We start from the raw sequence: 27768 nt of genomic DNA on the forward strand, positions 1-27768 counted from the left end.
TAATAGTTTCTAATACTTTCTGTACTTCAGGATTCATTCTGTAGTTGTGCAAGCGTGGACATATTTGTTTGACTAAATTCATTCTTTTAACTCTAATACTAGCAATGCATTGAGGTATATATTCTCGTCTCGTCTTCTTCCGCTTATCCGTTAGTCGGGTCACGGGGGCAGCAGCTTCAGCAGGGAGGCCCAGACTTCCCTCTCCCCATCCACTTCGTCCAGCTCTTCCAGGGGGACCCCAAGGCATTCCCGGGCCAGCCGAGAGACATAGTCCCTACAGTGTGTCCTGGGTCTTCCCCGGGGCGGCTTCCCGGAGGGATGTGCCCGGAACACCTCACCAGGGAGGCGTCCAGGAGGCATCCTTACTAGATGCCCGAGCCACCTCAGCTGGTTCCTCTAAATGCGGAGGAGCAGCGGTTCTACTGTGAGCTCCTCGCGGATGGCCGAGCTTCTCACCCTATCTCTAAGGGAAGCTCATTTCGGCCGCTTGTATTCGCGGTCTCATTCTTTCAGTCACTACCCAAAGCTCGTGACCATAGGTGAGGGTAGGAACGTAGATTGACTGGTAATTGACTTCTTCACCACGACGGACCGGTGCAGAGTCTGCATCACTGCAGAAGCTGCACCAATCTGCCGGTCAATCTCCCGCTCCATCCTTCCCTCTCTCGTGAACAAGACCCCGAGATACTTGAACTCCTCCACTTGAGGCAGAATCTCATCCCTGACCCGGAGGTTGCACTCCACCCTTTTCCGGCCGAGAACCATGGCCTCGGATTTGGAGGAGCTGATTCTCATCCCAGCCGCTTCACACTCGGCAGCGAACCGCTCCAGAGAGAGCTGAAGGTCACGCTCCGATGAAGCCAACAGGACCAGATCATCCGCAAAAAGCAGCGACCCTATCCTGAGGCCACCGAACCGCAGCCCCTCAACACCCTGGTTGCGCCTAGAAATTCTGTCCATAAGTTATGAACAGAACCGGTGACAAAGGGCAGTTCAACTCCCACTGGAAACAAGTCCAACTTACTGCAGGCAATGCGGACCAAGCTCTGGCACCGGGAGTACAGGGACCCGGATAGCCCGTATTAGTGGGTCCGGAACCCCATACTCCCGGAGCACCCCCCACAGGACTCCCCGAGGGACACGAAAAGTCCTTCCTGGGGAGGCTGAGGAGTGTGATCCCCCTATAGTTGGAGCACACCCTCCGGTCCCCCTTTTTGAAGAGGGGAACCACCACTCCGGTCTGCCAGTCCAGAGGCACTGTCCCCGATGTCCACGCGATGTTGCAGAGACGTGTCAACCAAGACAGCCTGTTGCAGAGACGTGTCAACCAAGACAGCCCCACAACATCCAGAGTCTGGAATATATTACTTTGTAACCCAGAGCTGTAATATAGTTTAAATATTGTAGGGTTACAGAGAGTAAACCAAGCCTAATTTTGATCCAAATGTGCTACTACTAGACTTGTTAGCATCTTTCTAGATTATTAAAACACTAAAATATCATATTTTGCACAGAACAGCATGTTCATTTGCATAATACGCGAGAGGAATTGGTCCCAGAGGCTCAAGCACAGAACTCATCTGCATTACAGAGCTCTGCACAGGCGGACACACAGATGACTTGACTTTAAGGTGTTAATCAGACAGGACCTCGACATGTCAGGTTCTTCAATATAGAGAAAGAAAGAAATAAAATAATAAAGGGAAACAAGCATGTTGCTTGCACCACTTTTTTTTTTTTTTTACAATCTTTTCTTAAATAAGCTCTAAAGCTCTAAATCCAACCAGCTCAAGCTGTCCAGTAGTTCAGCTTCACAATGGGACAGGAGTTCCGGGCCTTTCTGAGGGCCCCGCTTGTTTTCACAGTTTTGCTGACCCTGGAAAATACCCATCTGGCAGTGGCCCTTCAGCTCCGCTTGGTTTGAAAAGGCCACCACGCTCACCAGCGACCACTGCGCATGCACACACAGGAATGCGCATACAGTACACAGAAGCAGACATAAACATGTGCATGCGTGTGGACCCATACGCCCACGTACTGCAGAAATACATTACAGCTCGCTCACTGTTCTTGCTTGAATGATAAATGCCACACACCTAATCTACCAAATACTGCAAACTCAACAAGAACTGTACATATTACATAATCAAACCCATCGTACCCCACCCATCTACACTCTCTACACACACACACACACACACACACACACACACACACACACACACACTGGCACTAACATGTATCACACAGTCCGCCATACCCCTGCTGAAAGACACAGTCCTTCAACACCTCGCCGTAGCAGCCCTCAAGGCAGCGACAGCCCTCGTTGGCCACCGTCACACACTCAAACACCACCATGTCTTCATAGTCAGCCCTCAGTAATGAGCTGTTCATCCAGCGGATCATCCCAAGGACTCCACACTTGTGTGCTCCGCACTTCCCTTTCTCTCGCTCAGCGTAAAAAGAAGAAAGGTAGCTGGGCAGATAAATGGAGAGAGAGAGAGAATAGATGGAAGAGGCAGGCAGGGAGATTTTCTTCAGCAGGCTTAGAGCCACTGATCTTCCTTGGCCAGCTTTGATCTCCTAATAACCAGCTTACATTGCCCTTAACACCACCTGCCAAGGAAGAGGCATTGGTGGTCTGAGATGCAGCTGCACCTCCCCTTGGACTCTCCTTCTAAATAGTACATGCTAATCTTGCCAAGCAGGGAAACTAATCATTATGCAAGCTCCATGTCCTTCTGCCTAAATGCAGGCAGGTAGGCAGGCTGTTGTTCCCAGCACTAACCTGGTCGTAGCCATGTAGAGAGCCGCTCCGCAGCGATCAGCCCTTTTCAAACGGATTCATTCACGCGGCGGGAGCCGTGGATGAGGCATAGGAGGGAGGAGAGGGGTTGGAGGAGGGAAGAAGAGAAGAGCGAGGCATAAAGGGGAGGAGGGTGGACGACTTCTGGAGCATGCCAGGAGGATGGAGGGGAAAAGGAGGAGGAAGCAGACGCAGCAGACGGAGATAAAAAAGAACGTTTTTTCCTGGCAGAGAAACGACTGAAGCTGGATATCAGGCTGTCTCTTTTTCTCTCTCTTCCTATCATTCGCTCTCCCCTCCTTTGTCTAATTGAGGCTGATAAGCTCCTCCGTTCTCTTGAGCAACCTGCACTTTTATAGTCCCCCCCCCTTTCTTCCTCAGCTCTCCCAGTCGTCGGATCATCTGCCTGATTACTGCATCCGCTAGTATCCGAAGCAAGGTTCTTCCCTGGCGATATCAGCCCTTCGTTCACAGAATTTCACGGCTGCATACTGACAATAGATAGAAAGAGAGGTTGAACGTGCAAGTGGATAGAGAGAGAGAGAGAGAGCGAGTGAGAGCGAGTCAGAGAGAGAGAGAGAGAGGGTGAGAGAGAGACATAGCAAATAAGGAAAGAGATGGCTTTCACTTTGCATTCCACCTCTTCTTGGTGCTGGTGCACTGAGCCTGCTGCTTCCTCAATTATTTATGTGTTTCATGAATGGAGGGGCTGACATCACCGGCATTCAGGTCATTTTACATTTGAAGCTCCTTCTAAATCACACAATGAGCTAGACCGGGCTTTGTGGTAAACACAATTTGTGGTTTCACATACAGTAGACCACACACACACACACACACACACACACACAGCTGAAAAATAGAAATTAAATGGCAGTTTTGAAGTTCTCAGTACGTCAAGAAGCTGCTTGGCAATAGCCAACAAATAATTCAAAGGTATGCCCCATTACAAAACCAATATTAACTTACATATTTTATAATTTTACTGTCCCTTGAGGCTTGTATGCCTGTGTGGCAATGGTCCAATAAATAAAGATAAATGACAGAAAATATCAATTATGATGTATTGTGCATCATTAATAAATATTTCAGCCCTACGGCAATCAAACTGAATTTTAACCAATTGCCAAGTGCAACTTTGGTCATTAGTCTTTCCTGCCTCGTGTAAAGTGTTCACTTCGGTTGATTTCGCTGATATTTATTTTGTATTTGAAAGAATGACCGCAACATTGACTAAATATGCTCCTAAATACATATGTTATTATGGAAGACATTTTGCCATGTCACAGTAAGAAAAGGTCTAAATAATAAAATGGCTAAATTACATTTTGCTGCTTCAGTTTCAGACACCTGGCATTGTTCATGCTGGATCACTGTCACACTCATCAGGTTTCCATCCAAATGTTGTGTAAATTTTGACCACATTTTTAGAAAACTGAAAAATAAAATAAGCAAATTGATTTCTGAGTTTTGTGTGTGATTTTAAGGAAGGTACAGTCTCATCACCAGTAGGGACTGCTTCATGTATGTTTCCATTGTAATTTGTTTTTTAAACTGAAAATGTGCATACAAATAGAAAGCTCTTGTTGTCACAGTCATCAATCATGCTATACATTACACTTTATGTACTATAACAAAATTATGTACTAAAAAAAAAAAAAAGTCAAAATGTCTGCTGTGTAAAAGGCGTATTATATAAATATAAAACAACTGAGATCTACTACAAAAGTATTATTTGGACCATTGCACAAAATTAGTCAGTTATTGTCAAATCCTCTTTTAAGCATAATGCGTTTTATATATGTGCATGTGCACGTATGCGTATAACCTGTATGTGCTGTATAGTGTGTTTTCTAAAGCCTGGAAATGTAAATAATTTCACTGGTTTGGTTGATTTAGAAATCTAAAGTCTAGAAGGAAGTTGGATGAGGCCTTATTTTATCCACATACCCTGAAATACATTTCACTTGCACTTAGTGTAGCATTTACGAACCAAGTGGTGTTTCCATGTGCAATCAAGAAAGACATTCATTTCAAAATGACAACTACTTGTTAAAATCAAACTATCACACAACCTGCTTTGTTAAAAAAATAAGTTGTACAGCAGTTCTACTGCTAAATGTCGTTGAGTGACATTTTGTTAACCCTAAACCAACACTGATTATTCTCGTGAACATGCCAAGAATAGTCATTTTAAAGTAATCCATTCACACACACAAACAGTCAGTAATCACCTCTGTATCTCTATAAAGAAGCAAATGGAGCCTTGAGCTGTACTGTTGGAAAGACCTGACCCCGGGGCTCCAGCAGCGCTGGCTGCCCCTGTGGGAGCGCTGAGCGGAGCCGTGCTGTGGAACAAAGGGAGCTGGTCCACTGAGCCGGACCACTGTGTGCCCAGATAAGCCTGCCCAGCCTCACACCAACAACTGACCTACTTAGGGTCCCTCTGTTCTCATTGTTGTTGCACCCAGAGGACACGCAGATGGTAAAAGTGACCACACTTCAAGATATTTTATGTTTCCCCCCAATTAGCTCTGGTGTAAACTGAAGTCGAGCACGCCCCAAATGTTCGAGGCTCCAAGAAATGTCTCCATCTTTTTGAGAGGAAGGCGTGCTGTTTACCGACTCGCCATGGCAACATCAATGTGGAGACGCCTGGGTGAGTCGGAAATGTCTGTCAGCCTGACTGTGTCTCGGCCGTGCAGTTGCCATGGCAGCCCGTCAAGCCATTCATGTGCACCGCCACTTCAAGTGTTCCCAACTAGAGGGAGAAAGGGTGTGTGTTTGTGAGTGTGATGCTGCTGCTGCATAAAGCATTAACACACACAATTAGTTATCTACAAAGCCCTGAAGTTTAAGTGCACTTTGCTGTGAACATGTTCGGAGTGACAGGGGTTATATCAGCGGGGCCCTGACAGCTGATATCTCCATTTTACTCAGAGCAAGAGAGACAGAGACAGTTTGAAAGATCAGGACACACGAGTAAAGAAAACAAGCAAATACAAAGTGAAACCACTGTAGTGTATGTTATTACCTCTCCTAAAACTATTTAAATCTAATCCCACATGCAAGACTTCAGCATTTAGTCCCAGGCTTAATTAAAATGTTAATTATCCTCAATGTGTGGCACTGTAACATGAGTAGGCCTCTAACAATTTTTGGGTTCTCACTGAAGCTACGACCTGTACCTCCGAGTACAAGAACCTGTTTTAAAAGCAGCTATAATTAAACACACTGATTTAAATTCAAGAGCACAACTCTGCCCGGTGAGGTAATTCAAGGACGCGGTGCAGATGTCAGAGAGGGGCAGGAGGGGACAGGAAACTGGCAACCGGATTAAGCCCCTGTGGGACACGTTGGCCCAGTGGGCCGCGACACAGCCACTGCCATCTGCAGGGGGATATTTAGGCGGAAGAAAGCAGGCTGGGTGAAAAAGAGCATTGGGCAGAGAGAGAGGGAAGGAGAGACAGAGAGTGTGTGCATATGTGATCTCAGGATGGTTTAGTTTTTTTTATACTTTATAACACTCGTCACACCAAGAATTAGCTGCCATAAATGTCTGAAAAAAGAGGAATTCACCCCGTCGGGTATTACAAGTTGTTTCTATCCTCAAAATTGGAGCTGAAATGTTTGTTTAGTTAACGGATTAGTCAACAAACAAAAAAAGTAATGTGCAAGTATTTTGATAATCAAATATACTGCCAAATGTTAGTTAGTTCCATGTTGAAATGTGATGATTTTCTTTCTAATATATAATAATGAAAGAAAAGGTCTAAGTCCTGCACACTGTGAGGCACAGTTTCTATTACAGACACAGCATTTTCTGTACTGTTCTAAAGAGAATTTCAAGTACTCATCAAAGCTATACAACAGCTGATGTCATATGCTCGGCCGGGGCCGACTGCAGCGAGGACTGTAGCCTCTATACATGGGGCGCCTGCACAACCCATTACGCTACCGTCCACCCCAACTTCTGTCTATCTCAAAGAGATGAACGTGTGTCACCTCCACATTCATTCATTGTGGACCTCGCCTCTAATGTGTTGACATACAACTATAAAAGCTAAACGGCTTTTATGGTGAACTCAATTCAAATATTGGGCAAAAAGTTCAATTTCTTGACTGAAATGTTGCTGACAGTGTGCAAAAATTCCACACTTTCTTTTACACAATTTCATGTGTGCATTACATGGCACTGAACTGTACTGACGTTTGAACTGTTCCAAAACAAGCATTATGAATATAATTAAGTTGGGCTTTCTCAGTTTTTTTCTACTATTTCCTGACATTTTACACACAAAAAGTTGTTAGTATGTGTGTTCATGTCAATTAATTTGTTTAAAAAAAAATCTAAACACATTTTCAAGGGAGAAGCTCAATCATCTCTTTTTCAGCTGTTAAATGATTTTACATTTTATGCTAACGCTGCTAATTTTAGTAGGTATAATAAAACACGGGGAGGTAGCAGTGCTGTTTGCCTTAGCCTACAAGTGGACAGTTTATCTAGATAAGGTAGATAAATTATATGAAAACAGTTACCAGTATATGACACCTCTAGGTACACAGAAACAGTTTCCAATACTAAAAAGAAACTCGGCTAGGGAAACAAGATGCTATTTTTTTTTTTCAAAGCATGATTCAAAGCAGGGAGGAGAGGAGCTAGTTCTGATTGTGCTTTTAAAAACCCTAATGGAAAATGGACTTCTTGTTTGGACAAGCTTCATTTGAGAAACAAGTGTATGGAAGGCTAATGTGATGTGTCTTTTCAATCGACATCCATCAGTGAGGAGGTACACATGGCTGTCTGTGCCCGATTGCAGCTTCCAGTCCATTAATAATGAGACTGATAGAGACGTAAACAAGGACATTCCCTCCCAAAGCGAGGCATAAATGTTACCTGGAAGTAAATGCACCCACCTGTCTGCCAAAGTTCATTTTTTATAAATACATATAATTTCATAATTACTGTAGGATTAGGATGCAAATATGAGCAGCCTTCCCTGTCATCCTTCCCTGTTAACATGAATACTTTTTTTGCAATACAATTTATAGTTCTTTTTTATAGTAGTGCTACGAAAGCGTCTGTTTTCTTCAGTGACTTTATTAATGACTACAAAGTCAGTGCCTCATCGATCATATCCTCTCGATCCCAAAGATAGAGAGTTGGTTATACTGGGAGCAGGCAGACGAGTGTGTCAAGGAACAATATAGAGCATAATCAGCGATGACAAATGGCTTGTGGGAAGGATGCAGTAATAAAAAAGAAAAAAAAGGAAAAAGGGGACGAGAGTGTGTATGTGAGAGAGAGTTAATAAGCTGTGACCGGGGGGCGGGGGCAGTTCTGCAGTTTCTCTTCATTGCAAAGCTCCTGTCGTGAACTTTCACAAGTCCATGGTGGCCCAGTCTGATGGTGCAGTGCTTTATCTGTGAGGCCACAGTTGGTTCCCAAGCCTCCCACTTCATTCCTAACAGACTCTTAGATTTGGGCATTCCATGATTTTGTTTTTAGGGCAAGTAAAAATTGTTTTTGTTTGAGGGAAGAAGTTTAATAATCACTTCTAGAGGACCAGCTGACTGACCACCATACATACAGTTAATGCAGATAGTCTTTTCCTTCTTCACTAATACTTTACATATTAAAATGAATCTTTGTGCAGAGGCCTGAGAGCAACGATTTTCAAGTCTAAAATAGCCCAGCGAGTCATGAGTGCCTCGGTATTGGATAGTACTGTACACGCCTGGGGAAGTGGTTTGCATGTATATATGGGGAATCCAGCATATGTTCTCGGATGCTGCGAGTTTAAAGTGCCTTTGATGTTCTGTTTGTGTGTACGACTCATTATATATGCATACAATACATGTATGTAGACACATGCACACAGCTAAGAGCTGCAGTCTCACAGGGATGTAAAAGCAGAAAAGTTTTCCTCTCCACTCCACTGTTCTCTGACTACAAACATGAAACACTGCAGTCACTTGCCCTGATTAGCAACCACCAATAAGATAAAGAACTCTCTGGTCAGTTCCTTTATTATCCTTACATTTGAGCTAAAGATACACACAGGCAATTATGTATGCAAGTCTGCACTCATAGTCCAACTGTCCTGCAGCAACAACCGGCTTATACATGGTGCCACGTGCAGAGAGTAAGCTTCATCTCTAGCTCGCTGTCAGGGCCTTGCTGTTGCTACAGCTGCTGCTGCTGGCTATGTGTGCACATCTGAGACTGAATGCGTGTGTGCGTGCCGGCGTGTTTGTGTGCAGATTTAAATCACACCAAATGTCATATCAAGAGCAAACATCCCCACACTGGAGCCATTGCCAAATCCTGAGCAGTCTGCCTCTCTTGCACATGCATACACACACACACACACATCTTTATCTCTTCTTTGTCTTCTGACAAGTAAAATATCCCCCCTACCCTGGCTCCTAATCACAGCACGCACTGACAGACATACACCCAACGGGGCTGCTTGGTTTCCAATTAAAAAAAAAAACTCTTTGACACTCGCCTTCCCTGACATCAGCTCACAGTACATGACATGAGAAGTTATTTATTACTAGACCAATATTTCATTCACACTCCCATCGTTTCCATCAGATCAGAATCATCATCTCAACTATTCAATCTTTGGTTTCTTTTGATGCATATTAGTAAATCTATCCATCCATTATCTATAACTGCTTATCCTTTGCAGGATCACGGGGAGCTGGACCCAATTCCAGCTGACACTGGGCGACACCCATAGACAGGTACGTGTAGTCATGACATTAGACAGGCTGTCCATAATGGTAATATCAAGGACTCTCATCTCTTCAGTCAATTTCTGAAGTAGTTTGGAGTTACATATGTGAATTGCTGCTCGGTACGTCTGGACTTTTTGTACATTTCAAACGGCATCTGTTGCATTTTGGATCAGCTTTACATTCGTTTGGATTTGCATTATCTCATAAGCCCGTGCAGGCTAAGCATTTTTGTACAGTAGCCACAATAATCAGAACTCATCATCTTAAGCTTCCTAAAAAAACAAAACAAACAAACATCTTTGCACTAATAAAAAAGAGACTGAGAGACTATTGTCTAGTTAGATCAAATACATGTAGAGCTCTAAACCAGTTGGCACTGATAAATCACTGTATCGAGTGTAGATAAATAAGCTGCTATAACCAGTGGCAGTGGTTTATATCACTCCGGATAACGAATGTGCTGATTGAGGTATTGATTGATGGAATGACCTCTTGGTCACACCGTTTCGCCTACGAAGCAGATCATCTGTGGAAAGCACAGAATGCAGCTCTAATTGACACTAACAACGAGAGAGAGAGAGAGATTTCATCTGGATCCTTATTGATGAATCTCAAGTGGGAACGGATACTACATTATTATCAGTTGTTCCTTGATTGATTCTTTTTTTTTCCTGCTTCAAAGTGGATTGAAAGACGACTGAACAGAAGCTTTAGGACCTGTTTGCATGTTTAACATCTCAAGGTGGAAACATTTTGTACTTTTGGAGAGCAACCACAAGGATACATATTAACATGGCGTTATATAACATAACAGCATGGCAGCAAATGAGACACTGCTAGCCAGCCAGACAGCTCACCTCACTGTATGGGCGACTATGGGACAGATGGCTGTTCAGTGGTAAAGTAACCTATGTCTATCAGGGTTCTGCAAACAGATTAAGTGACGACAGACGTGGGTTTAATAGTGTTTCAGTGTTGCAGAATGATAAAGAGGCCCTGGACTGGTCTGACACACACACATACATTATGCACTAAATCTAAATAATCTTGTGAAGCCGGAAAGGAAATTTTCAAAGCTACATTCTATAGCCTAAAAGAAAAAAACAATTGGATTGGAGAGAAGATAGAGATGTAAATGAGTGAAGGACACAGACAGATATAGGGAAAAGAAGAGATCCTGTAGGGAAAAGGAAAGGTCCTCATGAAAGTGAGAAGGAAGGAAGCGGGACGCACGTTGCCGAAACTGCTCCCCCTCTGATTTTTTTTTTTTTCCTCCTGCAGTGCTCTGTAATTCGTCTCTAAAAATATCAGGCAAGAGGAGGAGGAGCATAAACAAACACAAGGGGAGGAGAGAAGGAGGGAGGATGGAGGGAAAAGTGCACAGAGAGAACGCACTGTGGCAAAACAGGTTAAGAAAGAAGAGTGAGAGCAGAGCCACCTGGATGTGCATGTGTTTGTCTCCATGTGAGATAACAGAGGGGGACAACAGGGAGAGAGGCGAGAGTGAATGCCGGGAACAGACAGAGGGAGAATGTGCCGGCTCTTTTCCAGGCAGCCACGTGAGCGCTTCTCCTCAGCTGCTCCGCTCACACTGAGCCCGCCAGAGGGGAGCAGAGCAGGGTCGCCACAGTCACAGTGAAAAATAAAACCACACTAGCCCACACTGGATATGCACACGCTGGTCACAGCTTAGCAGGGTCCTGATCTAGTCCTAGAGATTTATCTAAACATATAGACATGTACAGGCGCAGATGGACAGAATGTGATCTGTTTTTGTTGTTGTTGTTTTTTTTTGTAAAAAAAAAGCACAGATATTTGACAGTCCATTCAGCCCTGCAAATAGGTCTTGGAATGACATACGTCAATACAGCCATAGTCCAGAAAATGGTCACAGACGTCTGGTCCCTGGCTGGGATGTGCTTTGCATACATGACAGCCTTAAAGCTATACAAAAAAATAAATAAAAATAACAGGTAACATTCACACAATGAGAAGGAAACAGCTCTCTATTCAGCCTTACCAGGCGAGCTTGAAGCCTTTCATTAGTACAGCGAGGAGTGTCTGACATCCATAGCGTGTTTTGGGCACTGGGCTGCCCGTTCACACCGCCGCATGCTGACTGACAGCCTGCCAAAGCCTCACCTCCCATACACAGAGCAGGAGAGATGCACGGAGGAATGAAGGGAGGAGCGGATGCAGAGGCAGAGATGGATGGTTGGGGGACTGAAGTCTTGGAAGGATGATCCTCGGCTTTGCCCACCTTTCAGCTACATTCCTTTCGTTTCGTATCGCGGTGCCGCAGTGCTGAGCAGTTGTGCCAGAAAATTCACACCTCCCTGGGGTTCTTCAGTTTTCCCAAAAGAGAAGGAGGCGACCTGCGCCGCAATATTCACCACACAAACTGCAGCATGCAGCAGAGGGAGAGGAGCTAGCAATTGCAAAGCGCCAACATGGTTAGTCGCTGTTCCTTTCTAACTCTTGTGTCTTTTCTATCAAGCTATCACACTGTCCCTCGTCCGTTTGCTTGCTCAAACTCTCTCTGTCTCTCCCCCAGTCTCCGCTGCGGATGAAAGCTGCACTTGCTGTGCTCATAGTGAGCAGGCGCAGGATCTCTACCCTCCTCCCTCCCTCCCTCCCTCCCTCCCTCTCTCCTGTTCTCTCTGTCCTCTTCCCTAGATGGCTCTCTTTCTCCATTTCTCTCCAGGATAAGCCTAGCTGGCCCACTGTGGACAACTAGAGCAGGATTGTAGCCTGTGGCCATAACATCCTCTGTGAAATGACCCTCACCCCCCCACCACCCCCACCCCAACCCCAACCCCCACCATCCACGCTATGTATGAGAAGGGTATTAAGTGGTGGGGACCTGCTGCAATTCTTTCGTCTTGTACTGGACTCCAGCCATGATCAGTGTCAGCAGCTAACCCGGTTAATCTCTTAATGCATTGAGTGTACTGGGGTACTCCCTGTGTTTATAGCCGTGTGCTGTGTATGTGTTCTGCATACATAATGAATCAGATAGACATCATGGTGACTCAGCTTGCATAGTGGGCTGCTTTATAACTGCAATAACCTGAGTTTGAATCGAATTGGGGCCTTTTGTCAATCATCCTCATTTGTCTAACTGACCTGTGGATTTCTCCACATGCTAAAATGGTGTGCATCAGTCTCTAATAACAGTGATACTGATTGATCCATATGTCGAGAGGTAGGAGCCAAACAAGTGCAAAAGTGTACAGAATGGACCCATCTCTACATTTATCTCTTCTATTGTATGCTACAAGTTTTAGCATGCCCTGCTACCTGGCCTCCTGCAAACAACAGTACTCATTATTTCCAAGGTAATTACATTATTTATTTATGTTGTGTCAAATGCTACTATCAACTCCTGCTACTCCTCCAGAGCCTGCCCTTTCTTTGCCTCGAGGACGTTTACACGTCTTTATTATTAAACCAGTTAAATTCAGTTTTCAACCATCTCATGAAGTTTTAGTTTTAAAATTGGCCCACGGTAACCATCTATAGCTGATCAAATATGCCACTCTTATCATTGTAGATTGCATTATATGCTGTGCAAGAACAGAGAGCTTAAGCTGTGAGTTATAACAACAATAACTGTAAAGATAGTGTGATCAAGAAACGGTGAGTGGTCGACAAACAGTCAAATGCTTCAAAAGGTCCAGTGTGTTAGATTTAGGGGTCTCTATTGAACCACTACTACTACTACTACTACTACTGGGACTTTTGCATTTTTTGTTTTGTCGCCACTGTTGTTTGTCCTAGATGCTTGAAACAGCAGCGTGAGGCAAGACAGTCACAATCAACCACAGGCTGAATGCCATTAAATCCTACACACTGGTTTCTTTAAACTGCGATTTCACAAGACGACACTTTCCAATCATGAGAACAAGAATCTAAAACAAACACCATGCAAACTAATCTCAACTGCATTTGCAAGGGATTAACCTCAGCGCTATTCTAGTCCAGACATCTAAAGAAGTGTGAGTATTTGATCTCTCCCCATAGTCACTTCAGGCCACTGAGATCAGAGAGCACCGACCATTCACTTCAATAGAAACCGTCATCAGAAACAATGGCCGACTTGACTGCGGGCTGTGTAATCTTCTTATAGCCCTACACATTACAAATTACACCTCATTAGGAATGGCTAATACTTAAACTAATGCAAACCACTCTCCACCACCAGAACGGACATTCTGGTTGGCCTGCACAGATACACACAAACACAAGCACACATTTCATTCATGCATTTATGTTACTTAAGTGATTGATTCAATTTATTTGTTTGTCGCTCATTGATTGCTGCAATTGATGCGCTGCTGTTGTTTGGTTTTATTTGTTTTGTGACGGCAATAAAAAGTAAAGCACTTAGTGCAACGCAATATAAAGTTGTTATTATTGTTATTGAGCTCAGTCTGCTGAGTCACTGAGCCCCATTCATTCACTTGGCTGTTATTTCAGATGCAGATGGTGTTAGGAGAGGAGAACGAGTGCATGAGAGAGGCACGCAACCAAAAAAGATAAAAGGCGTGCAGATAATGCAGTTGCACTCTGGGCCCATGCCAGGTTCAGGACGCAAAGTGAGATCAGTAGACACTTCTGAATAGACACCTAACTTTGGTGATGTGTACAGTGACGCGCTCTTGTGACTTTATCTCTGTTACATTCATTTTCCAGAGACCTCTCACAACAGTCTACAACATAACTCAGTTATAACAGCTCAATCTTTTTCAAATTAGAACAAATCGGAAACTCCTAGAGGAACTCGGCATAAGAGGTTGGCCATAATATCTACAGAGAGCACTGCAGCCCCAAACACATGACCTATTAAATGCCAAGTTGTGCACTGTGTGTATCTACTTTACGTTTCTACATTCGTATTTTTTGTGTGTGTTTTTTTTGTTGTTGTTTTTTAGCACGTGTGTCTTGCGCCTGTAGAAGGCTTCATAAAACAATCAATAGCTGGCAGTTGCTGACTCTTAAAAGTGCCTCAGACCATATTGTGATTACTTTTATTATGAAAACCTCTCAGAGGGAAGAGGATCAATCATCTTTTTGCCATGGGGCAGGCACAAGAAGACAAGAGGACACTCTAAATTGTTAGCCAGCACTGTTTCTTTCTCCCCCACAGAGCTACAGTGAGTGTGGTGGGACAGCAGGGGGGGGGGGGGAGAAAAGTGAGGAAAAAACAAAGGCAAAGCTATGAGAGTGCTCTAATCCCTTCCCAGGGTGAAGCAGCAAGCGCTGCAGCCTGAGCTTGAGTCATCACACTGAGTCCATCTGGTGCCCACCTAGTCATGGCTTGCCAACAATTTCATGGGAAAAAAAAAAATACCTGCAGCTATAGTGCACCTTAATAATAATAGTATAAATTACATTTGATGTGATTGGTGGCCATGATTCATAGGAACATCCAGGAAGGCTGCAGAGTTCAGTCAGTAATAGACACGCAGTCCATCTTGATGCAGCTTCCTCTACAAGAGTGACTGATGAACCCAAAGAGCATGCATTGTTGACTTCCATCAATGTTACTTAAAAATAATGTATGAAAGCAGCCATACAGGTCGCTTCATTTTATTATTTCAGCATCCCAAAAATACTGGTACAGTACAGGCACCATAACTAAATAAGAATAATAATGAATAACTAAAAGCAAATGTACAGACTAGCACTGAAAACATGTTCTCATCCTGACACATTAGAGTAAATCATAGATTGTTTACCTCAGTTTAAACACACAGTCTGGCTGTCCGTTGCAGCTCGGGTTGGCAAACTAAGCCAATACATGAGGAATGGGATGCCATGCTTGATTATTGAGACGTGAATTTCATGCAAAAGGACAAATATTTGTTTATATTGGAGTGTTCTGTGTGACATATGCAGCCTTCCCTACATTATTTTGTGTACGGCTGCTTTCATATTTTGTTTTTGTTTGTGCTCTGTCCAGCCTGCTGAGGCGAAGCAGTCAGAGTGGTGCTGAATGGACAGCTCCTCTAGAGAAGAGCCAGGGATGCTTCCTCTCACTGACGCCCCCTGCTGACCACAGCTGAGTCCTGCTATAGTGAAGCACTTGGGAGCAAATAATAACAGGTGGTGTTCCTACTGGCATCAGGCAAGAAACAGAAAATGAATTACTCTCATGTAAAAGTGAACTGATTTACACTTTTTTATTAACACTTTCGATGTTCTTTTTATATTCTAAAAGAACCTCTGGGTTGCTGTGTTTAAAAGTTTGCTTGAAGATAAAAAGAATAAAAGGTTAAAAGGCATATCTCATGAAGTGAGTCACACCCTAACTGATAGTAGTCTGAAAAATAGCAGTCATGTCATTTCTGCATCAGCTTTTTGGCATTCTTTGAACCCTAATCTGGCCCAGAGATTTTTCATTTAAATCTAAGAATAGCATTGTCAGATAATCTGGATTAATCCCTCTACACTGTATTGTGGGATTGCAGGCTGTGGTGAGCTTGACTTTCCCCATTCTGTCTCGTGGGCGTTCCTTACTCCGTAACACAGCATGGATTATGCTTGTGCGGTTTTCCTGTTTTCCTTTTCATGTTGAATAAACCCCCATAGACTGATCTCTACATCTGATCACAGAGGGGAAATGGATGATCATGTGACTTGGTAGGCTTTGGTTTGCTTCATGTTGAACTGACCATCCAAGCCCTGAAGTCCACAATTGGCATTCAGAGCCTGCAAAGACAGGCATACAGAGTATCGGGGTGGGAAATTAAAACGTGAAAATCTACCAACACCTTCATATTTTACGAGCATTTCGTTGGTAGCTTGTGCCAATTTCCCATCCTGTACACTATTCAAACCTGTGTGAATATATACACAATTCATGCATAAAAAACATGATTCCACCATGAAACAAACACAGAAGCAAACAAATAATGAATATAATAAATAAAGGAATAAGACAGACACCAATTTGCTTAAATCGAACTTCCCTCTAATTCAATCGTTGAAGTACGAATTGCAATTGATGTTTTTGAATGAAGAGGTAGATAGAAATATACAACAGGTTTACACGAATAAGTTACAGGCGACAGATAAGCAAGGAGAGAGACACTAAGAATAAGGGTAATCAGGTACAAACATGGGAAACATTTAGTATTATGCAGAAAACATAAAGCAGCAGATATCCCACTGTGGACAGAACAAACACTACACAGACTGTCAGCACAGCAACCAAGAGAGGGGGAGAAAAGACCTAAATATGACATAATATGCTGGACTACAAAAATGAGCAATACGGCAGGGGATAGACATCACGTTCAATATGTGGTCAATCAAAAAGTGAAAAAAGTGAAATTACAGATGGCCTTCTGCTCAGCCGTCACGTGTGCCATGAATAAAAGAACAAAGTACTGCACGTGCTGACATTAAAGCGCTCATTTAAAAAAGACTTCCTGCTGCAGCAGACAGCATGAAAATAGACAGAGGTTTCTTTTTACGACAAACCTTCAACACACACACACACACAACACAATTACAAAACAAAGTGGAGCGAGAGGGAGGAGAAGAGAAAGGTGGTGTAAAATAGAGTTTGGCATTATCCAGTAATTATTAATATTTGTCTTGTTAAATGATTATTTGAACACTATCACATGTTTCATATTTGTGTATACTCTCGAGGCTCTGTGTATAGGGATGCTCTTATGTCAATATCTGCACCAGTACTGACCCTATTAGGAGGACTGGGTCGGCGGGATGCGACCAATCCACCAATACTCATTAAAAACCGCTTCTTAGTCACTGTCATCATAAAATTCAATGAGTCCACATTTATTCATCAGACCACAGCAATCCCTTATGCGTGACGCTTTGTCAGCAATGTCGCTACATTAATATTAACTTATAGCTTCCACCTTAAAAAAAATAAAAATATTGGATCCATAATATACCCAAAGTTTTATACTTAAATCAGTAGCAAGTGAGTAATTGTATTTATTAAATTAATTATGAAGCCAAAAAGTAGTCAAAAATATAACCGAATCAAGAAATGCTGTTAGTTAAATACCAAAACTGATTTACTGAATTACATTTCTTTTGACTTTGACTTTTCTATTAATCTTTTACTAGCTCATTTTATTTTTTATTTTTTCATTTTACCATTCAAGCTAAATGAAAACACATCGAGCAGTTTCAGCTAGCTGCCTAGCTGTGGCTAACATACACCATGTAGGGCAGTACATGTACAGTAATGTTAATCATCCATACTTGTATGCTTGTAAAAGACGTTAAAACATTTTAGCCAGCAAGCTAATGCTTACGAACTCAGAGTCAGAGGACTCTTTGTTGTCACCTTTGCTGCTACACTAAAAGTTAAATAGGATAGCAGGGGCCGTGTGTGTAAGAGATTGTTAATGTTAGTGCATTGTCTTGTAAAAGGGGTAATTGAAGGGAGAGGTCTGAAATGTTTATTTGACTCCAGGAATCCTGAGCGCTTTAGTGTCACCAAAGAACCATATAAATATAAGATTCTACACTAAAAAAGACACAACTCAACAGGAGCCCATTCACGGAACTAAGTGAATGACAAATTCAGATTCATCAGAAATAGTTGTCAGTGGATCGATAACAACAAACAATGACAATGAGTGCAGTGTGTGGACTGTCTACAAAAAGGCACAAGAAATCTGTGTGTATCACCAGCCTACACCGAAGATGTAGCTATTATTAAGTACATAAATGACTCATCACATCCATGACCCTGAGCTTCTCAAGTCACTGCTGCTCTGTTCAGAAAAATGATGTCATGTAAGAGAGAGATCAGGTTCAGCTGATCTGTCCAGATCTAGTCCACATCCACTAATATGTGGTATACAGTTTAGCTGCAACTGTATCACTGCACTGCTGACGCTGCTGTTTAGGGACAGAAATGTCAAAGAGTCTCACTTAAGGAAAGCTGCCAAACCAACACAGGAATGTCAATTTTTAAAGTGGATTTGGCCTTTTTAGCAATTCGTTTTACAATTACTGTTCAGAGACAAACAACATAAAACTCCCACAAACACACTCAAGCTGAGTCGAAGGCCCTGACGGAGATTCATCTCTGTGCAGTTTGTATTTTTTTCCTTATTATTATTATTTAGACTTTTGGTATCAAAAACCTTTACAGTTTCTGATTTCACAATGCCAGCTCAGGCGTCACACTATTACGAAATAGCTCCACATGACCTCATCATCAGTGAGCGTGCGATACTGTGGTGCGGAAGCCCACATGGTCAGATGTGCTGTCGCCGAGGGGTTGTTCACTGTTGCTAACACTCAAACACAAACCTCTGCGGGTCAAAGAATAACCCCATCTGTGTCCTCATGCTCTGTCCTCGGAGGAACTTTGGTTTTCCCTTTATTTAAACAGGCAAGTTGATTAAAAACAGCAGCTGCATGGATGATGTCTAAATTAAGTCCACGTCCGTTCTGTCTTAGTCCAATTTTTCTCTGGTGTTTAAGTGGCACTGACGCACACTTGTGTGCCCTGAAGCAAAGGCGAAGGCTTGAAGGTAGAGTGAGGAAAGCTATTTTTATATTAAAGGACTTGAGTGGTGATGGGATAAGGGATTGGGTTGAGAGATATTGACTGACCCCTCCCAGAAAATCCTTCCATCTATTCGGTCAGGGCTGTTGCCACAGAGACGACCATGCCATTATTGAAGCTGGGAGCCCTCCCAGCCCGCTGCTTCAGGGCCACATACAGACCTTGCTCTTTTCAATCAGATATACGTAAACATGGAAAACACTATGCTAAGCCTTACAGAAACACACACACTTTACATTTGCTCACCACTGGTTGCCATGCCATTATCACCCACAAGGCCTTCAAGGACGGCACTTGAGCTATTTTGAGCTTCACAAATGATCCACGTCACTCATGGTGACAAAGCAACAATCACCCGGCAAGGACTCAGACTTTCAAACACCTCAACTTTGCAGTGATGAAATCTGAAAAGCTAATGTCATGAATCACAATGAAGACTCACAGCTTTTCTTTTTTCACATCAAGCCTATGCTGAGGATGAAAACCAGAATCCCTGGATTACACCAAGAAGGTCATATATTGCAGAGAGGGGATTGCTCTCTATTGCCCTCAGATGACAACAGACCATAGATCTGCCTTACATAACTCCTCTCACCCTGGCAATAACAAGACACAAATGTACACTCTGGAATATATATACAGTATATGCCATTTGATTTTCTTCACCACATCCTTAAAAACACATTGATTCCTGTCACTAACATTTAGAAGGGTCTGAAATGGACACTACACATTAGCACCAAGTGCCTTGGAGCCAGAAACCAGTTAATAAAAGATTTACATTTTTGATTTCTTGTAAATATTGACAGCATCTAGATAGCAGTGAAAAAGATCACTACATGCTGCCTTAATCATCTGTATGTAAAAGTATATCCCCCAAATTCAGATGTCTTTCTGTGAAACTAAAATTGTTTTCTATGAGCTCCATAGATCCAGAAATGCAAGTGCTGTAAATGAAATACAATACACTTCTATCACTAATCTGTAGGCTGTTTGAAAATATAATCACACTTCTAAAACACTGAAATTCAATATGTGACAACTGTTTCATATACATGTATTTCATATTGAATTGGGTTTCATAAAATGCTGTTGAGTGTGCATCTTTAAGCAATAGTCGTGGACAAGAAAAGAATGCATTTCTATTCCATACTTAAAGGGTCCTCGAATTTCATGATTCACTTCCAGTCTGAAGTTGGAGGAGTCAGTAGAGACTGATTAAAACATGAATGGTCAAAAATGAAAGCAGCTGCGGGCAGATATTCAAACATTTTGTCCAGAGTATGTGTATATGGGTCCTACATATTCTATAATGCAACGTGATATCGTCTTCTGTTAGACCCTTCTCTCATTGTCAAGATCCACGTCTTTCAAACTATTGTTTTAGAACAAAACAATAGCTCCTTCAGAGCTACAGAAGTACTACTACAGTATGAAGGACTCCTATTGGCTGACAAATCGATTTTGTAAAATCAGTGGATAACTTAGTTTTGTTCATTTTTACATTTCACATCACAGCAGTCTTGTCCTTGCAGCAAGATTTTCAGGCATCATATAAGCCATTTTAGAACCAAAACAGGACTACAGTGTCCCCACCTCTAACCCTGCTGTCCTCCTGCAGAGGAAAATGCTGACAGTGTTTTAGTAAATGATGCTACAGCAGTTTTGTTCCTGAATCTCACACACTGTGAAATCTGAGGACCAGAAGAAGCAGAGAGGAACTAAATGCACTTGTGGGATTTATGTACAGCGTGCCATACTGGAACAGCTCCCTCTTTTGGTTGTGTGTGAGTATGGTATTCTCGAATGTGATGAATCACTTGCAGGGCTTTTTACAAGTTATGATGACTAAGATAGTTATATTTTTAAAAATGGGGGAGTATATGCAGAGGATGAAGGAAGCTATAATGCGCCACAAGCTTACATCATTTCTTTAACGACATAAAGCTCGTCTAAGCTGCCATATAATGTCACTGCTCATGCGTGGAGTGTCTTTTGCTTGTTGAGTTATGTCCTACCTTTGTGGTTTCCATATCAGTTTCTTCCACTTCTTTTGCTTGGCCTATCAGTGAGGGTAGAAAAGAGTGAATGACACGTTTTGGAAGGTTATTTCTTTTTGTTTCCATGATATGATTGTCCTGATGGCAGTGCTAACTAAAATGCAGTATTGATGCCTTATGTCTGCGACAGTTTCAAGTCAGGACTAAAGAACAAAAAATAAAATCAGAATGGGCTGTACTCTGTTACAGTATCACTATTATCTCTTGTCTTCACAAAAAGTAAGAAACCTTTTATTTTGTGTTCCCTGTACTTGGTTCAGATGACCTTTTCACTGGTAAGAAAACAGAGAGGACCAAGAACCCCACTTCCTGTCATCACAGTGGTTATTTGGTGAACACTTGTGTTCAAATGACAAACCCTAACAGGGTTGTAAATATGTTCTGACATTTGCTGTTAGTCTTCTTCCAGCCTGGGCAATTTAAAACAGACAATATTTGTCCGAGGCCAACATTTCGCATAAGATTACATGTGTATTTGTGTGTATGTGAATTGTGTGTGCAGAGCGCAGTCCTTTCGCTCCAATCGCTGCTGCCGCCAGTGACTCAATACAGAGCGCCCACATGTACCATGAATCACTGTGATCACAGGCCCTCAACCACTCCTCCATCTATTCAATCAATTCATTTTTGCTGTGGCACCTGATAACACATTTGCCTCTCCAGTCAGAGCAATTTCTTCCCACTCCTTTACCCCTGACTGAGCTTCCCAGCACCTATTGAGAAGTTTCTTCCGGCTGTGCGACAGCTTCTACAGACCTCATGCCTGTTACTGAGCTAATCAAGTTTAATATTTTCCCCAGAAATTGATTAACTGTGGAATTTCCTGTTGATATAAAAACACTACAGCCAAATGCTGTGTTGCATCTTGATGCAAAATAAATACACTGTGTCCAAACCCTCCGATAGTCACTCAAGGCTATGGTGAAGCTGAAATTGGATTTAAAATGACCCAGGGTGCTTTATGTTGCAAACACAGGATGCAGAGAAACAGTGGAAGCCCTACAAAAGAATAATCCATGGCCCCTTTAGATCAGCTAGAGGAGAAATCAATCATGGCTGCTACAGAAGAAGGCAATTCAGAGAAGACAGATTACACTTGATTTATAAAAATCTGGAAAACAAACTTGCCATTAAAGGCGAAATATGTTTAAGAAAAGCAATCTGTCACTGAATTTGACTGTTAAGCTCTGAAAAGATGCTGAGGATTTACACTAAACTCCAACAACCTTAACGCTGAGAAGAACTTGCAGTGTTCAGCATTGAACAACTGTGTTAGGAATTTTTACATGACAGATGGATCTCCACCTAAAACACATTTAAGTCTCATCCCTGTGGATGTATGTCTGGATAAGACTGCTTATTTACAGAAAAATGTGCATTAAATGTGGCCCTGCTGGGGCGAGGAGTTTAAGAATTTAGCGTGACCAGCAGGATTGATTTGCTGATGAACATATGTGAATTACACTGTGAGTCACCAGAGCCCCTGTGATTAGTCAGCAGTGAAGGCCCGCTGACAGACTCATGGCCCACTCAAACAGACAAAATAGGGGCTGTATCTTATGACTGGTTCTAGCCTGCTCGACTGTATCTGTCTCCTTATCCTTGACTACATACTGTAAGTGCTCCAATTGGAGTAGTGCAATGGACTGAATGAGCCCTTGCTTCATTATCTCGCAGACCTCAAATCCCCTCGGCAACCAGTCCTCCATTAATAAGACAATACATTAGGTGGGCTTTGGGCAACTGACAAATGGATTGGTATCAGTTTTTAGCACCAGACAGAGCAGTCTCTAAAAACAATCACTGGAAGACAAAGACAGATCTAAATTTAGTTCAGTTCATACCATTAAATGGCATATGTGCATGGCATATCTCCTTGTGTAACTCTACAGTGAGGCAGATGTCCACCCAGCATGAAAACAAGACCTTTCACAACAGCGGTAAGTGGGTGTGTCAGTGACAGACAGATTTTCTACAGACTGGAGTACTTAATGACTCACCTACACTGAGGGACGTCAACAGCTGGCCCAAAATACAGGCCGTGATATGATAAGGACTCACATTGGTGGAAATCTTAAAAATAGCTCTTTTTTTTGGACTAGATTTTATTGCGAATGCTTCTAAAATAGTTCCAATCAATCCATCCAAACAATTTGAGTCTGCAGATAACAAACCATATGTCCTGTTTTGAGGTTTATTTTTAAAATTCAGTATCCAAAGCAGTATATGCTGTATTAACTGGACAGGAGTGCTGTAATGTTTAGCTTTTATTTATTTTGTCCCTCCTAACCAATGTAAAATCACCTACATTAACTGCACCTGATATTGTGTATTTAAATATATCAAACTGGAAAATGTTTAAATATGTGTTATTGAACTGAGTCTTTTACTCATGTACCTCACATTTTAGGGCTGTAAAATGAAAACCCCCATTTGCACAGTGTGTTTGAATCTGAATTTACTGGTTAAATGGACAGTGCTGTCAGAGGAGGTGTTCATCTCACTGATGTGCAGTGCAGCAAACATCATGTTCACTGTCTAAGACGGTTCGTTTTTTGTGCAGCAGACTTCACTGCTGTGTTGCATGAAAGCTGAGCGCAGCAAATCAGAGCACACCAGGTACTAGTGATGCAAATGTTTGTTACAGTATTGTTAAATATGACATCATTTTATTATCCTGAGTGTAGTGGTGGGGTGCTGTTTTAAAGTTTGAGCTGATGTGAAAACAATAATCTGAAGAAAACATGGGATGTAATGACAAAACAATAATTCCAATATGTTTTAGCATTTTACAGATATTGATATTTTTCAGCTTTGATAAATTTAAGTGATTTAAGTTTGCATATATTTGATATATTTATTGATTCAGTACTTGGTAAAACAGTTTGTAAATTTGCTAAAAGTACATGTATATATGTGTATATATAATCAATAATTGATGTATTTCTGAACTGCAAAAACAGAAGAGACATCTAACTGTATGAACGGCACGACACTATATACAGGTGTGGAGCAGTTGGAAAAGAAAAAATTTGACGCTTTAGCAATCGCTGTTTTTTCTCCATCAAAGTAAATGAAATAAGCCATTTCTTCACTGTCTCATAAGAGAAATATTGAATCAAAGTGTGCCTGAGCTACTAGCACATCTTTTCGCACCTTAATGACTATCATTCGTAATTCATTTAAGGGCTAAAGAGATAGTTATGTGAGGGTAACACAGTACACCTGCCAGGAGTATTTATCACAGAGTGGTAACCTAAAGCAGTGCTAGGACTGCCCTCTATCCCCATCGACAGGCACAGTAAATCTAACCAAATTGCCCTTAATAGACCTGGGGAGCAGAGATCACAGCGGAGATTTAGGAGGCCCAGAAGCAGACTGGAAAATCCCTTCTACTCAAATGTGTGTGTTCTTGTGTGTGGGAGGTGTATTGCAGAAACACTGACATACAGTGAATTATTCCACCACCCTGCATTCATCTGGTTAAGGTAAATTCATGTGTATATTAATCATTTTGACACATTGCTCCTGTTTGATTGAACTGCAGTGTAAAACAAGAGCTATGAAAAGTTATTTTAATGCTGAATACACTAATAAATATACAGAGTTCTCCTTCTGTATTGACAGCTCTCCATGGTGCATATATGCATGTATAAAAGAGCTAGACATACAGCTTTACATTATTGCTGTTGTAAAAGGCATGTTTAAATCTTTTAATGCTACATTTCATAAGCGAGTCAAAGTACTCTGATTGACATTTGAAAGTTTGCTGTGGACTGACAGAAAGGAGATGCATTTTCTCAGCAAAGGTCAAACAGAAAAGGGTACAGCTGCGGAACAATAACGGGGTCGTCTCGGCCATGCGATTTAGTCAGTGGAAACTACATTAGCACTTAGCATATTAGTTCAGAAGATGATCAAAGGGTGATTATCAGAGAGACAAGAGGACTCATTCTGGGTGGGCCATATATATAGAGTAGAAAATGTATTATACAGTAGTATTACATAAAATAGTACATGTGACAATAACAAGGGTGGGGTTTCTTAAACAGTATCACTGCAAGTCATATGCCATCAGATATGCAGAGAGGTTTAATACTTGTGTAATTAATCTTTGGAATTTATCTTGTGCCCTCTCTGTCATATAAAAATCGAAATGTTTACAAATACCACTGTACCAATGCTACAAATAGTTATTTCAAACATGTATTAACGGCATACATTTTTTTCCATAGTAATTTTATGCACCTTTCCCGCTTAGCATGTCAGACGATGTGCTGCTGTTCAAAGTCAAGACTATAAAATAAGACAGTACCAAAGAAAAGCAACAGAAATCAGACCTGACCTTATGTTTGTGCATGGTGAACAGGCAGACACCATCCTGGCCTCTCTCCTGGCTCTCATGGCCTCTCTTCAACCACTGTCCCGCTGTCTCGTTGTCAGATTGTCACTTGTCCAGCATGCTTTGTCATCATCGCCAAGCCTTTTAAAATCCTCCTTGTCCTCCTCTCTCCTCACACAGCACATCCAAAAGCAGTCAGAGGAGAAATCATGTCACCAGCTCAGAAACTAAAAGTTACAGACAGACGTGATACAGACAACACTCAGAACGCCGTTCACAACCCGCAGGATGCACAGACAGACTAGAAGCCACTATCCTGATATATATATATAAATCTAAGCCAGTGTTCTCCTTTGCCTGCATCACCTCACATCTGCTTCGCTGAGCCATGGATGAGCAGTTGTACGGGGGAGGACGGGTCAAGGATGCGAGCGCTCTGATTGGCTGCCCGGCCATGGTGTGTGTGTGTGGGGGAAGGTCCCTTTGGTAGGCTCCCTCAGAATGGTTATGCTCGATAAGGGTGGTCCTTTACCTCCTTTCCTCCTCTCCCTGCTTTATCAGCCTCCCTCCCCTGCTGCTCTGTCTCTCCTCCTCCTCCACCTCCTCCTACTCCGTCTTCCTGTCTGCGCTACAAGCTGCTGGCATGCAATCGCGGTCCTCGACCAAAGTATCGCAGCGTCTGTGTGAGGTGCAAAATCAGCGATACGGTGGCTGAGCACACGCACACACACACACACACATTTTGAATATGGAGAAGGGAGAGCAACTACGTCATGAATCCATAGCTATCCTGGCAAAGCCCATGACCCAAATTCCCCAAAGAAAACACACTTCTATCACTGTAATCATCATAACCATCTGGATGTACTGATAATATCTGGTTTACAGCTGGAGGTGGATTGAAGTGCAACACCAGGAATCATGGGGGAAGACTGCTCAGAGAAATTAGATACCATGAACAAATAATATAAGATTAAAAAGAAAACAAAGTAGATGTGGCCATGTAAGACTAATGAAAGGAAACTGTAGCATCATTATTATAATATATATTGAGGATGTGTGTGTACTTGGGACTGGCTCAGTAGCAGGCTTTCAGGAAATGAATACTATCATTATTATTTTTTCATTTAAATTCAGCCCCGATTGGATAATATTTTGAAGTCTCTCACCGTATGTTACCGTATGAAATATGCTCGCCTGTTACTGACATATCCTTTCCTTGCCTGAAAGTCATCCGGAACAAGAAATTGGGAACTTGTCTATTTTGAGAGTATCATTTACACCATGTATTGGCTCCTTGCTTTTCTGAGGCCCGTGCACAAAGTGAAGAGTAAGATCAGATTATGCTGACCTCTTGATCACTGGAAGCTAATGTCTCAAACCACAGACGATGATCGATAATCCAGCAACTGAGACGGTGGAAGAGCAACGCGGACATTAGAACAGGGACAGAAAAGGCGGAGAGTACGATACAGGACTCCAGGATATATTTCATTATGAGGACAAGATCAGATACTGTCAGATTATTCAACCGAGCAGCCACTTTTATACATTTTATCAGCTGTAGAATACACAACTTCTGTCTGCTTATAGACGCACTGACAACAACTCCTCGCTTTCAAACAAATGCACCTGCATCCTGCCCACTTAATCCAACCAGAGGGCTTTTTGCATGCATTATTTACAGTCAACTTTATAACAATCTAAGTATTGATTTTGAAGTTTGTGTGACTCATGGGCACTCAGCTGCTGTGGGGGATATAAACATTGTACCAGAGATATGCTTAGGTACAAGAAAGACAGAGATGATTAAACAGTATGTGGCTAGTAGATCAAGGAGACTTAGTAAATTTATCTAATATTGACACTGTAATACAGTATGAGACTGAGACTCTTTGTAGAGGATGAACTTTACAGTTTACAGGTCTGAGCCTTCGCACATGGGGTGCATGCTCTACCGACTGAGCTAAACGACACCCACCCTCAAAACATCTTTTATGACGTTCAAAAAAGACTCTTTGAATAATAGTTTGTGTCTGATAACTGAAGTAGTTACAAATTTTTTAAATGATATAACGACTCTGATTTCAAAAAGTTTAAGTGATGTGATCAGCAAGATGTCTCAGACCTTACCGTCCATTCATACATGCACTTGAGACTTCAGCAGATAAACGTGAAAACAGCCGCCTAGTTTAAAACACGCCATTCTGTACAGAGGAGCTCAAACATCCAGGTGAATTATAAA

General features: G+C 42.2%; 1 protein-coding gene across 15 annotated transcripts in view; it reads right to left on the reverse strand.

Moving 5' to 3' along the window:
* gramd1bb (GRAM domain containing 1Bb) overlaps positions 1-27768 on the reverse strand; it is a 77117-nt gene that overhangs the window by 27319 nt on the left and 22030 nt on the right. The window contains exons 1-2 of one of the 15 annotated variants that reach the window (XM_027280103.1): positions 25527-25653; positions 21140-21183 (exon numbers count right to left, since the gene is read on the reverse strand). The exons of 12 other annotated variants lie outside the window; for them this stretch is intronic. In XM_027280103.1, coding sequence (XP_027135904.1) covers positions 21140-21183; positions 25527-25541 — 59 coding nt within the window. In that variant the 5' untranslated portion in view covers positions 25542-25653. Of the gene's footprint in view, positions 1-2788; positions 3353-11573; positions 12145-21139; positions 21184-25526; positions 25654-27768 lie in introns of those variants that run through there. 2 more of the 15 variants (XM_027280104.1, XM_027280105.1) reach the window with 2 other exon arrangements.

This window comes from Larimichthys crocea, chromosome VII (assembly GCF_000972845.2).
Source record: "Larimichthys crocea isolate SSNF chromosome VII, L_crocea_2.0, whole genome shotgun sequence".
NCBI classification, from domain to species: domain Eukaryota; kingdom Metazoa; phylum Chordata; class Actinopteri; family Sciaenidae; genus Larimichthys; species Larimichthys crocea.